The sequence below is a fragment of the Eptatretus burgeri genome, chromosome 12, assembly GCF_056783735.1.
Source record: "Eptatretus burgeri isolate ZD-2024b chromosome 12, Ebu_testis_v1, whole genome shotgun sequence".
Classification (NCBI taxonomy): Eukaryota; Metazoa; Chordata; class Myxini; order Myxiniformes; family Myxinidae; genus Eptatretus; species Eptatretus burgeri.
The window spans coordinates 61,287,926-61,301,529 of NC_140972.1; the positions used below are offsets into that span (position 1 = coordinate 61,287,926).

Consider the following 13,604-nt stretch of genomic DNA (forward strand, 5'->3'; position numbering starts at 1 on the left):
TATACTCTAAAACCTTCCCATGCACCACTTGAATACAACCACCAGTTTTCAACTCGTTTCAGGAGTGCAAATCAGTCTCTCTCTCTCTCTCACACACACACACACACACACACACACACACACACACACACACACACACACACACACACACACACACACACACACACACACACACACACACACACACACACACACACACACACACACACACACACACACACACACACACACACACACACACACACACACACACACACACACACACACACACATCACTTATTGGATTAAAGTATGATCACAGTGACAGTTTTCCAATCCATTGATTATCCTTTGTGCCTCCATCTCCATGTACAGGCAAGCATACACGTCTCGACTTCGCACAGCAGCTCAGCGAGCTCAGCGGGCCCAGCATCTAGCACAGTTGCAAATTTTCCAACTGACACAGGAGCGACGTCGCCTTCAGGAGGAGCTTTCACGGCTGAGGGGCGAGCGGGAGACTATGGCTGAACGCTGTGCCACCTTCCAGCGACAGCAAAGCGAGCTCACACCACGCCTTGAGGAGACCGAATGGGAGGTAAGACTTTGTGGTTCTTGGCAGTGGACTATAGATCATCTGTCCCCATATTCCTCATTTCCTTGGACCTAACACTGACTTCTGCTTTGTATTATGTGGAAACTACAAGTTGCTGAACTTTCTTGGCAAATTTTATTGTGCCTTTATTGTGAAGGTTTGTCAAAAGTCTGGTGAGATTGCACTGCTGAAGCAACAGCTGAAGGATGCACAGGCTGAGGGGACAAGCAAGCGAAGAGAGATGGTCTCACTCAGGGCCCAGTTAAAGGAGGTGCAAGCAGAAGTTGACTCTCGGGATGAAAAATTAAATGAACTGCAGGAACGGCTGCACAGCCGTGCTGCTGAGCTCGAGGTCTATGCTAACGAGCTACAGCGACGTGCCAGTGAAGCAAATGTTCTTCGAGAAAAACTCGGCTGTTATGAAGCTGAATGGAATAGCTTGCAGAGATGTACGGAGAAAACTTTGTCAGAGACTGCAGTCACGGTCTCGAAGCCTTGCGAAAGGTTTTTGGGTGTAAATAATGGAGAGGAAAGAGCAGTGGGGGGAAGATGCTCTGGAAGCCCATCTGTGAAACCATGTAGCCCAAACAGTGGTGGGGCTGCAGAGGGGCTTAACATCACAATTACTCAGGGATTCCAAGACAACAATGGCTGGAACAAACCCGGAGAACATGAACTGGAGGCCGAGGTGGAACAGTTGCAAGCAGAGGTCACTGCACTGGCTGCAAGGAACAACGAGCTCGAGCAGAACTTTGCATCAGAGCGGCAGGTGTGGCAGGAGGAAAAGGAGAAAGTCCTGCGTTATCAACGCCAACTTCAGCAGAGCTACGTGCAGATGTTTCAGAGGAGCAGAGTTCTTGAGCGCGAGGTACAGCAGCTAACAGCTGAGCTGGTCTGCCGGGATCTTGAGGAGGTGGATGCTCACAGTGAATTCTCTTTCAAAGCTGTGGCTGCTTCCGCAGAAATCTAAATTGTTTGTGTCTGCTGTTGTGCAGATGGAGCGTTTTCCGAAGCTTAGACGCCACACTGAATAAAGTATTTATCCTCGGACTTGCAAGTTACAACGGCTTTTTCGTTGGAATAAGTGGATATGTAAGGAAACTTTTGTTTGACATGTTTACGAAAAGGTTTTCATCGTATGCTCGATTTCAAGACTGCTCCAGTATTTGATTTACAATGGAGAAATTGCTACCGATTTATTCTTGAGCGTAGCTGCAGCCGAAGGCGAACGGACACTTTCCAAATCCATGAGTCGTTGGAAAACGGCAGCGAGTTTGAAGAGGATTGGGAGGAGGACTGGGAACACATGGTTAGAGGCACAAATAGGTCAGTGAGAAGGTAATGAAGTGATGTCGAAAGCGATTTGTGTATTAGCATTTGCGTGTTTACGCCGTCTGCTTCGCCGTGAGACGTAATTCTTGGAAACAACAAAATAAACTCTGGTGTTGCTCTTGTGGTTTGTGCGAAGGCGTGATTGAAAACCCGTCGAGTTCCAGCTCTCTTCAGTAATTTTCAACAAAGCCGTTACGTTGTCTCATGATCTCGAAAAGACACCAAATCCAACTTCAACTTTGTTTACTTGTCACCTCTGACAAATGTATGAGCGCGATATCTTGCATGAAGTACAACTGGCCTTTCTTTGGTCCGATTGTTAAAAGCCTATCGGATTGCTCTTCTAAATTATTGTGATGAAAGCATTTATTTAATATTGAAGTTTGAAATAATGCATGGATCGTGTATCATAGAGCTTTGTGCATATGCAGTGCACAGGTGAAAGAGGTGTAATTTGTATTTTTTATGTTAATTTTTTTTTGTCACCTTTTATTACATTGCAAATGTTCTGTTCAAATGTTTCTCACGGTGTGTTTTGTGTTGTGTGCATTTAAAAAAAAAAAAAAATCTCATCGTGCTCGGTCCAGTTTTGTATTAAGCATTAAATTGGACTGGGATAACAATGTCCTGTCGGCTCTTAAAATCCCCTTTGATAGTTGCATTAAAGGGAGATTTAAACTGTGTGTATTCTTCATGAAACTGTAAAATATTTGTGTGTTTGTGGTCAATATAATCATGTGTGGCCTTGGTTATTAAAAACTGATACATGTCTTTGTTATTTCTGCTGATCCTTTCGAGTCCAGAAGCGCAAGATGCCAAGTTGGAGTCAGGTAACTCTTCCGGGCCTTACTTTCATCACGAAGGATAACTTTCATCAATGCTAGCTAGACCTGAAGGAACAGAGTGTTCGATTCTCAAGCATTTGTCACTGTGGTTCATAATTTGATCCTCCAGGTAGATTATAACGAGTCTCCATCTTGTAAGTTACATGTTCATTGAGTGTGTGTTATATTAAATGCTCAAGATATCTCTGGAATACATTACACTCTCCCGTTCTCCCCAGCCCTGAATCCTGCCATAATTTAGGAGACTTTAGCCATGAACAATGCTGCAGGTGTACTTGCCTCGTTTTTGATGGGTTTTTTTTGCCAAATAATGTGCAGTAATGTAATGTGGCTTGAATGTGTTTGTTCTGTGGTTGTAACGATTGCTAATATGTTTGTAAATAATAAACAAAATTCATTCCTATGTTTGTTTCTTTAATCCATCCATCTATCCATTGGGACCATACTCTGTGCAGAGCGTTGGTGCTGCTGAAGCAGTCTCCTGGGCTATTGGGCACAATCCTGGATGGGTCGCCACTCCGACACGGGATACTTGAATGGCTCAATCATCCCAGCAAGCTGGTACTCATTTCGCCGACCACGGAAGGATGACAGGCTGAGTCAACCACACCTGGTATTAATTCAATTTTTGGGGGGGTTCCCCCTATCGTGAGTAGCACTCGACCCAAACAAAGCCAATAGAAATCTGACGCAACAAACCCGCGCAGAGTATAATCGGCGGAGGCCGACAGGCCTGATGTCTTCAGCCCACCAGAAAACCAAGATGGCAGCCATATTATTTTGTCTGGGTGCCTTTGTGGATGGAAGTCAAGCAGCAAATGTGGATGGGATCAAGCAGCTATCCGACCAATGGGTGCACATTTCAAAAGTCAACCCCCAACAAGAACCACAACAACAGCAACACCAACCATGCAGAGCTGTTGTCGACCTGCGACACTTGCAGGTGAAAAGAAGCTGGGCCGTTCACCAAAAACTCTGCAATTAAATGTTTATATGCCACAGAAAAGTAAACTCCTTCGTGTGCACCAATAGATACTTTTTATTTCCACATCCTTTTTAAGGGTGTGAATCCACTCAGCAGACTTTCACCCAACATGGTCAATGTAACTGTTTGTGTCATGTGTGACAAAGTTGGCTTATGTATGCAGTCCCACAACATATGGCACACAAGTTGTGCGTCAAAGCAAAATCAAACATGCTTTACCCCCCAACAGCTTAAGAACAATCGATTCCTTTAGCCAATGGGTGAATGAACACCTTTTTCACCTGCGTGTGTGAGATGAGGTGACGTGGCTTTGTGATACAGCCATGTCTGCTCGGATGTGTACTAGATGCTGCATGAAACCATTGGCTATTTGATGTTATTCAAATCTCGACCAAATCAATGGTGAAAAATCACCTCCGCCTACTATTTGTCGGATTCAATGTGCCCGATCCTGTCGAGATTGGATGCTTTGCAGAGTCAAGTTTTTTTAAGTGTTTGGATGAAGGGCCATGTCAATGGGGGAAGAATGAGTGGTTTGACCCTCGCACACAAACAACCTGCTCAACTCAAAGAACAGTCCCGTATTACGTCTCATCGACATGTTGTTCATGCTTTGGAGTCGTTACGTACGTTAGCTTTTTGATTGGTTCAAGCACCTTCACATGACTATAAACATAAATTACATGAACAAAATCTTGAGTTCAATTTTGCTGCAAGTTGGTAATCCCAGGAACAGTTTTCTGGAAACATGAGCAAAAGGTGAGGTTCCGGATCTCTTATTACCTCCATTACCTCCGCCACCCACCGAAGGTGGAAGCAGGTTATGTTTTCACCCCTGTCTGTTTGTTGTGTGCAGGATATCTCAAAACGTTCTTGATGGATCCGGATGAAATTTGAAGGGCATGTTGAGTGTGTGACAAGCACGAACTGATTCGATTTTGGTGAAGATTCGAATCCAGGTCTGGATACGATAAATTTTTAATTTTTAAAGTGATTCTTCACCATTGAGATAAAGGGCCAAAAACGATATATATCACGATATCTCAAAAATGTATTGGGCCCGATATGTTCTCGTGGAGCAGGCATTACATGGTAGAGGTATGCGCTTTACCAAGTGCCCTTCTAGTTACCTTCTGTTGATATAAGATTTGCTGATTTGGTGCAGTGTCAGCAGCAGATTATGCATTATGCGGCAATTCTTTATGATTATTGAGTCGGCTATCCACTTGACACATAAATGAGTGATTCCATTTAACAATATTTTTAACCAGTTGATCTTGGAAACGATTTCATTGTAATTGAAGAAGGCTTTCTTGAAGTTTTCCAACTATAACATCCTTCCATCCATCCTGCCCAATGACTGTAAAGCCGTAGGGTCCAAAAAAATGAATTAATTGCTAGATTGGGCTAAGCATGAGGACTGCGGGGTCACCAGCTCACTAGACTGTGTGATCGGGGTAGGAAATTTGGAATGTCTGCGATATCTCGTCTACTCTTCGTGAAAGACACGGTGGGATTTTTCATGTCAACCAAACCAATGACCAGTGCTATAAGACGGGTCCTCCGACTTGACGTCCATCTGATGGACGGCGTATGCGTTGATGCCTTGCCCTGCACGTGAAACACCAGGGTGGCAGTTTATAGCCAGGGTCTGGATTTTTTTTATTGGCTCGCAGTGATTTGTTTTACTGATCATCATGTGATTTTATAATAAAAAAAAAATACACTTCCTCATGGTCGAGGGATAGATGTTGGCAATGCACGCAGCTGTGACCTTGAAATATTTCATACATCGTAAAACTTTGCAAAGAATGTTTTTGCTTTGATGTTCTAAATCAGATCCAACAGCAGCGAAAGGAAAAAAAAATTCAACACAACCATGACATGGTAAAGAGATATCTGGCCTTCTTCACATGTCGTAGAAATAGGAAGAAACCATCTCCCATTGAGTGTAGATCTGGCATGAGCTGGGTTTAGATGTTGGACCCTCTTATTTCACAGATTCCCCAATAAAGAGGTCTGGCTCTTTGCAGACAGAATAATCATAATCACAGTTTAAAGCATTATCATCTCATTCCTTAACCACAATATTTATTACCCCCATTAACCCTATACTGTACTCTCTCTTACTTGCAGCTTGCTGTGTTTCCTGCCCTTTCTCCTCTTTCCTGCTCGTTCATTCCCTTGCTTCGTGTCAGAGATTTTCCCCGTTGCCCTACCTTCAGTACATACGCTCCGTCACCTTCGCTCTTCCATGAGCCTCGATTCCAAAAACATAATAATTCACAACGACGTCACAATCAGACTCAGCAGCAGCAGCAGGCTCTCCATTCTTTCCAACACTCTGATCAGTATATTTCTCACTCTCTCAATCATGTGTCCTTATCCAACCGGGCTCTTCTGCTTTGTGAACAGGGGTGAAAACATAATCTCCGTTCACCTCCGGTGGTGGAGGTGATAAAGGTTTTCATTTTTCTCTACTCCAGCAAATCACATTCAGCAGGAAGATCCTTCAATGCAGGCCAATCCACACATATTCTTAATCATAACAGATATTCCACAAGCACCGTGGGTCCTTTGCAAGCAAAAAGCCATTTGGCCTTCGTTTCTACAGGGAAATCAGCTTAAGAGAGTCCTCAATCACCCCAGAATTTCAAATGACGGCTGAGATTGGATAATCCTTCAAGATGGCCTCCCCGTGGCAATGAGATTCGGATGCCTTGAGCAGATGGTTCCGACAGTCAGACTCCAGGGGACGTGTTTTCATGGCACCACTTGAAATCTTCGCCTGAAGAAGAAGAGAATTTAGAAGTTGCAGAAGATGTCCGTTTATTCATTTTAAGGCCCAATGCGCCCTTGTTTCCCTTGATCCATCCCAATGCCCTTCACTTCACCTTGCCTTTAAACAGTCGTGCATCCAAATGAACAATCATCAAACCACGTTCACTGGCAGGTTGGCCAACAGGTACGCATGCTCACCTTTAAACTGTCTAGCCTGACTTTGAATCCCGACCCAGCTACAAACTGTAGCTCCTGGTGTTTCACAGGCAGAGTGACTCAATGTGTGTGCTGTCCGTTGGATGGGCGTTAAAGTGGATGTCCTGTCCGAATTATTTTGCGGACGTTAAAGACCCCACGGTATCCTTCGTGAAGAGTTTTCGCTTTCGCTGGCACCAGAAAAATTTTCAAACATACAGCATACAGGAGGGTACAGTTGCACTTCAGCAAACAATGCTCCCCACAGCCATGTGCTGCACATGAAAGAAGAAAAGAAGATTAAAGATCCAGCCAGGGTAAAATCCCATGAATTCCACTATTCTCATTTGTCTACAATCTAATAATGTTATTATAATTCACGAGAAGACCCGTTTTATTTGGTTCCCGTTGTGACAGCGGTTGATGAAAAAAATCATTTAAACAAAAAAAAAAAGATAGCTCCAGCAAACTATACCGCTGAGGTTGTTTGCATTGTTCAAATACTCCCGGAGTACTTGACTGAATCGGGAATTGATCTTTTAATAACTTTTTTCATTGCCCGATTTGAATGAAACTTGATACTGCACACCGCAGGAGAATGATGAGTAAGGTGGCCCTAAATATTTTGCGCTATCGTGTACCGTTTTGGCTGTATTTCGGGAACATATATGCATATATATATATATATATATATATATATATATATATATATATATATATATATATATATATGTAGACACACACACACAAGATGAAAGTTTTAGTAATATGTTGATATATATATATATATGTTGATATATATATATATATATATATATATATATATATATATATATATATATATATATATATATATATATATATATATATATATATATATATATATATATATATATATATATATATATATATATATATATATATATGTTGATATATATATGTTGATATATATATATATATATATATATATATATATATATATATATATATATATGTTGATATATATATGTTGATATATATATATATATATATATATATATATATATATATATATATGTTGATATATATATATATATATATATATATATATATATATATATATATATGTTGATATATATATATATATATATATATATATATATATATATATGTTGATATATATATATATATATATATATATATATATATATATATATATATATATATATATATATATATATATATATATATATATATATATATATATATATATATATATATATATATATATATATATATATATATATATATATATATATATATATATATATATATATATATATATATATATATATATATATATATATATATATATATATATATATATATATATATATATATATATATATATATATATATATATATATATATATATATATATATATATATATATATATATATATATATATATATATATATATATATATATACATATATACACACACACACACAAGATGAGAGTTTTAGTAATATATAGATGTCAAAGTGCACAGCTCTTTGCGAACGTCCTGTTAGACCACGTGATGTGTGTCAAAGGCTGAGATCTCTGTATTCAAATCAAAATAAAGACCAACAAGAAAAAGAGCAATCAGAGATTGCAAACCCTCACCAGGACTTCTTTTGAGTGGTGTATTTTTATAGGTTTTAGGGTAAATCCAATATGGCTGCAAAACTATGTGACCAATGACATGTTATATGTGAGCTTTTTGTTCCTTATGGACAGTTGGTCATACATGTAAAGTTCACCTCGATCTGTTCAGCCACTTCAAAGAAGAAGATTTTTGAAGGTTATTTTTTTCCAAACAATATGGCTGTCGAATCACGTGACCAATGACGCCACATTTTTTTTTCTGTGGACCAATTTATCTCTATATGACCCTCAAAAAATTTATATCTGATTGGATGTGGCATTCTACAAATGCAATTATGATGTCAAAGCGAGGTCACCTATGACATCATTTTTAAAAATCATACTCATTCCACATGAGGAGTACTTGCTGTGTGCCAAGTTTCAATTTTTTCCTTGGTGTGGTTTCAGAGATACAGAGGTCCAAATTTTTTCCGTTTTTTACAATATGGCTGCCACACCACGTGACCTATGACATAATTATTATTAAAACATTCTGCATGAGTAGTCGCTTCTATGGTGAAAATTTTGTCTCAATCCGACAAGCAGTTGCAGAGAAAAACACAAAAGTTCTCTGCGGACAAACAAACAAACAAGCAAATAGACAATGGAAAATCACTCAGAGTGACAACTTGGCAAAACAGCACAAAGTAGAACATCACTCGGTAGAGTGCATACCTCTGCCAGGTGGAACAGTTTAGGTTTTGTATCCCACTGATGGGCTGGATCCGAATCAAAATCCAATCCGCGTGTTCTTGTCACCTGTTCAACTCATCCACCTTGTTTTGACATAACTCGTCCACAACTTTTTGAGATATCGTGATATATTTAGTTTTTGGCTTGATCTATCAATTTTAGAAACTTGGCCTACGTTGACGTTTTGGTCTATGTTGACCTTTTGGCCTATGATAACCTCACACGTAATGGGTGGTTGGATTCACTGACCTGATATGCAAATCCTGTTCAAATTTCAAGTCAATCGGATGAAATTTGAGGATTTTAGAAAATTTGGCCCAACTTGGCCGATTGGCTATGTAGACCTTTTCCCTCAAACGAATTTTACGAATCTTCAATGCGTGACCGTTGTAGGTTTGGTGACAATCTCTGAAAATTTCAGTACGATTGGTTGAGCGGTTTGGGCTGGAGGTGAGCGGACAGACAAACAAATGCACAAACAAACGGCAATGATCAACGACAAAAAAAAAAAAAATCGCCAAGTAACAAACAAACAAACAAACCCAAAAGCAATCAATACCCGCTCCGAATCCTTCGACGAGATTCATTACTGCACCGCAGTCCCAAGAAGAAACACACACACACACGTAAGTACTTACGAAATATATTTTATTTGAAGTTATCTATCTATAATCTATCTATAATTCTAGCAGTGTGTGTGTGTGTGTGTGTGTGTGTGTGTGTGTGTGTGTGTGTGTGTGTGTGTGTGTGTGTGTGTGTGTGTGTGTGTGTGTGTGTGTGTGTGTGTGTGTGTGTGTGTGTGTGTGTGTGTGTGTGTGTGTGTGTGACCGCTGTTTCTTGACAACCACTCGTCTGATCTCATTGAAACTTGCCAGATATATTGCTGGGGACCTGAGGATGTGCCTTTTCAAGGTTTGATATTAATCGGATGAGTGCTTCCCAAGTTATGGCCATTTATTTTCCAACCAATGACAAGACACGTTGCTGCATAGGCGTGGCCGATGGGGGAGGGGGAACCTCAGCTGCGTTCCCCATTACGGGTTACAACATACGGACTTCCGGAGAGTGATGGCTTCGTGTAATCTAATAATTTCTCGATTTCTTTTGTGCATTTATAGACAAACACAATGCCCCAAGTTATGATCATTTTCATATTAGACGGTGCATAAATTTCGGTAACATCAGAGTGAGCTGGTATGCTCCGAACCAGGAAGTTAAAAAAAAAATTTTGCACGAACATTTTTTTTTTTCTTCTTCTCTTCTCTGTGTTTTTCCTTGCGACGACATTGTGAAAAGGCAAAATACGTTGGCGCCAATTGAATAATTGGCCATTAAAACGAAATTGTGAATAATCGTAACTGCGATATGCAAACTTCTGGGCCACACGAGACCGAAGAAACAGCCTGTGTGGTTGTTTCTTGCTCGCGGTTTGAATTTTTTTATATTTTTATTATTTTTTATTTTTACGGGCACGTACTAGTCTATCTATAATTCCAGCTGTGTGTGTGTGTGTGTGTGTGTGTGTGTGTGTGTGTGTGTGTGTGTGTGTGTGTGTGTGTGTGTGTGTGCGTGCGTGCGTGCGTGCGTGCGTGCGTGCGTGCGTTTGTATGTATGTGTGTGCCCGTGTCCGTGTCCGTGTCCTTGTCCTTGTCCGTGTCCGTGTCCGTGTCCGTGTCCGCTGTTTCTCGACAACCACTGCTCAAGATATACACAATCCCCAAAACCAGTTGTTGTTTACGAGAGCGAAGGAACGGCCGGTGTGGTTGTTTTTCTTTGTTTGTTTGTTTTTTGCACGTTCGGCCGCGCGACAGCGAAGGAACATAACATAGTGAAGGCCTGTGTGGTTGTTGTTTCTGGCACGCAGTTTGAAAGTTTTTTTTTCTTTCTTTTTGCACGTACGGCCACGCACGAGTAACCTTAACTTATAAACAATTGACTGATTTCCCAACTGTCCTGATCATCAGCTGGGCACGGTTTTTCATCGCCGTTTCAAAGTGAGTTGTGTGTACTGTAAGACCACAATTATCCTCAAATCGTTTATCTGTGTCTGCACATAATGTGCTAATGTGGGGCACAGACGTCATCTGGTGGTAGCAAGCATGACATGTTGTGTTTTCAACTCGTACCTCCATAAAATATGGACAATTACAATGGGAGTACGTCTATAAAGTATGTACTATTACAATGCCAGCACGTCTATAAATTATGTACTATTACAATGCCAGCACGTCTATAAAATATGTACTATTACAATGCCAGCATGTCGATAAAGTATGTACAATTACTATGCCAGCACGTCTATAAAGTATGTACTATTACAATGCCAGAACGTCTATATCCATCCATTAGGACCATACTCTGTGCAGAGCGTTGGTGCCGCCGAAGCAGTCTCCTTGGCTATTGGGAACAATCCTGGACGGGTCGCCACTCCGACACAGTATACCAGCATGCTGGCACTCATTTTGCCGACCTCGGAAGGATGACAGGCAGAGTCAACCCCACCTGGTGTTAATTCAACAGCTGAGCGGGATTTGAACTCAGGACCCTAGGATCCCAAGCCCACTACCCTAACCATTAAGCCAACACCAGGCATAACGTCTATAAAGTACGTACATACGTCAAGAAAGTACAGACCTTGAGGTATGTCTATGACTATAAAATACATATAACATATGATTGGAACTGAACCTGAATTAAAAAAAAAAACCAAAATGTCTCTTGTCAGCTGTATGAACATAAACACGTTGTCAATGCATCGTCAACACACCACACAACCATACAAAACAACCACAACCACAACCACACAACAGCACACACAGCAGTGTTGGAGATTCACAAAACAAACTGCACAAACATCTATTCATTTTCATTGCAATACAGCGCGCACAATATGCTTCATTCATCACTAGAATGCAAATAAAATCGAAAATGTCTGAATTTGTCCGCTATATAAACATAAACCGACCTACTACACCGTCGATCATGCATCGTCCACATTACACACAAGTCCTGGCGACGGTCTGCAATCTCTGATTGCTCTTTCCCCTTGATATAGATTCCATTTTTCAGACCACAGTTTCACCAAGAGTTTTCTTTCTTCCTTTCATTTCACATCTCCGTGATGAATGCCGTGGCTTTCGTGGCCCGTCTCAGCTGCTCCAAGTCATTAGGTCGTCTGGGCGATGCCAGCAGCAGCCGTCGTCCCGGTGAGAGCGACCGGTGCTGTTACTTAATCATGTGCCAAGAGACTTTGTGTGCCACGCGTGCCTGATTAATATTTGAAAGTACGAGCACAGGCCCAGCACGCAGCACGACCAGGATGTTTTGTCGGACAGTGCAGCTGTACACCACTCTTGTGTTACACGCCATGCTGGGGCAACGATACTTGTTCAGCATTTTCCTTATTCAAACAGTATTTCCCATTGAATACGACTCATGACCTAGCGGAGCCCCCATGAAGGACAAACTATCTAAAATGGTGACACGTTTGATGTGGTCCTAATCTCTCCATCGGAGCTTGGGAAATGAAATTTGACATCAACACCATCCATGCCTGTTCTCCCGTCATTACCTCCATCCAAGTGGACAGACCTTCATGTTTTCACCCTTGTCTGTCGATGAGCAGGATATCTCAAAAAGTTCTGCACGGATTCAGACGTGCAATGTACTTTTCATTGGAGCCAACTCAGTAATACGTTTACATCATGAACTTTGTTCCATTTACTTGTCCAACCAATGGCAGGAGTGGAGGCATCGTTTTCCATCTGATCTCTAAGCAACCATTTCGCCCCACACTACTATCAGGCTCTTGGACCTCCCCCCTCGAGGAACGAGCAGAGACGAAGGCTTTAACCAAGTGTGATGACGCTTCCCTGCCTGGCAGCTTGCTATTCACACAGTCGTGGAAATGACTCATGCACTTGAGTTTCACTGGAGTTAAACTAAAGTTTGCTGGAGTTCACTGGAGTTCACTGGAGTTAAACTAAAGTTCGCGGTCCTATACTCCAGCAGCACTTTGCTCTCTGCACCTGCAGCTGCGTACCACGTGCTGTGTCACGGCTCGATCTTCAGTGGGTTTTCACTCCTTTCAACCATGGGACTACTATCATCAAACCCCTTTTGGTATTCACCCACACTCATGCTTAACAGCTTATTATGGTACACCGTTCAGACTGGATGAAGTCATCAACCTTTACCGGTGAGTAGAAGTCCATAACTCAATTTTCTATATTAGTGACCCCAATGTGATCTCTTGTTATCATATCTATTGAAGCTATGTCAGACAATGACATCCACCAAGATGCATCTGCTGAGGTACCCCTGTCACCGGTGGCGGCCGTTAGTTTAAAATTCCCTCCCTTCTGGCTCAACTTTCCTACATTGTGGTTTGCGCAAGTTTAAGTGCAGTTCCTGACCAGGAATGTCACCACCCGGGATACACGTTTCGCCTATGTTGCTGGATTTGATGTGGTCATGAAGTGAGGGACCTCCTAATTGCTCCTCCAGCCTCACAACGTCACACCAAACTCAAGG

The 13,604-nt window shown here is 41.2% G+C and overlaps 1 protein-coding gene across 4 annotated transcripts in view; it reads left to right on the top strand.

Annotated features, from left to right (window-relative positions):
- The window catches only part of LOC147015727 (leucine zipper putative tumor suppressor 2 homolog), a 117,698-nt gene extending 114,547 nt beyond the window's left edge, over positions 1-3,151 (top strand). For all 4 annotated transcript variants that reach the window (XM_085848192.1, XM_085848195.1, XM_085848194.1 and 1 more), the window contains 2 exons: positions 355-574; positions 729-3,151. In XM_085848192.1, the coding sequence (XP_085704318.1) occupies positions 355-574; positions 729-1,541 (1,033 nt within the window). In that variant the 3' untranslated portion in view covers positions 1,542-3,151. The remainder of the gene's footprint in view (positions 1-354; positions 575-728) is intronic.
- Positions 3,152-13,604: the final 10,453 nt, after the last annotated feature.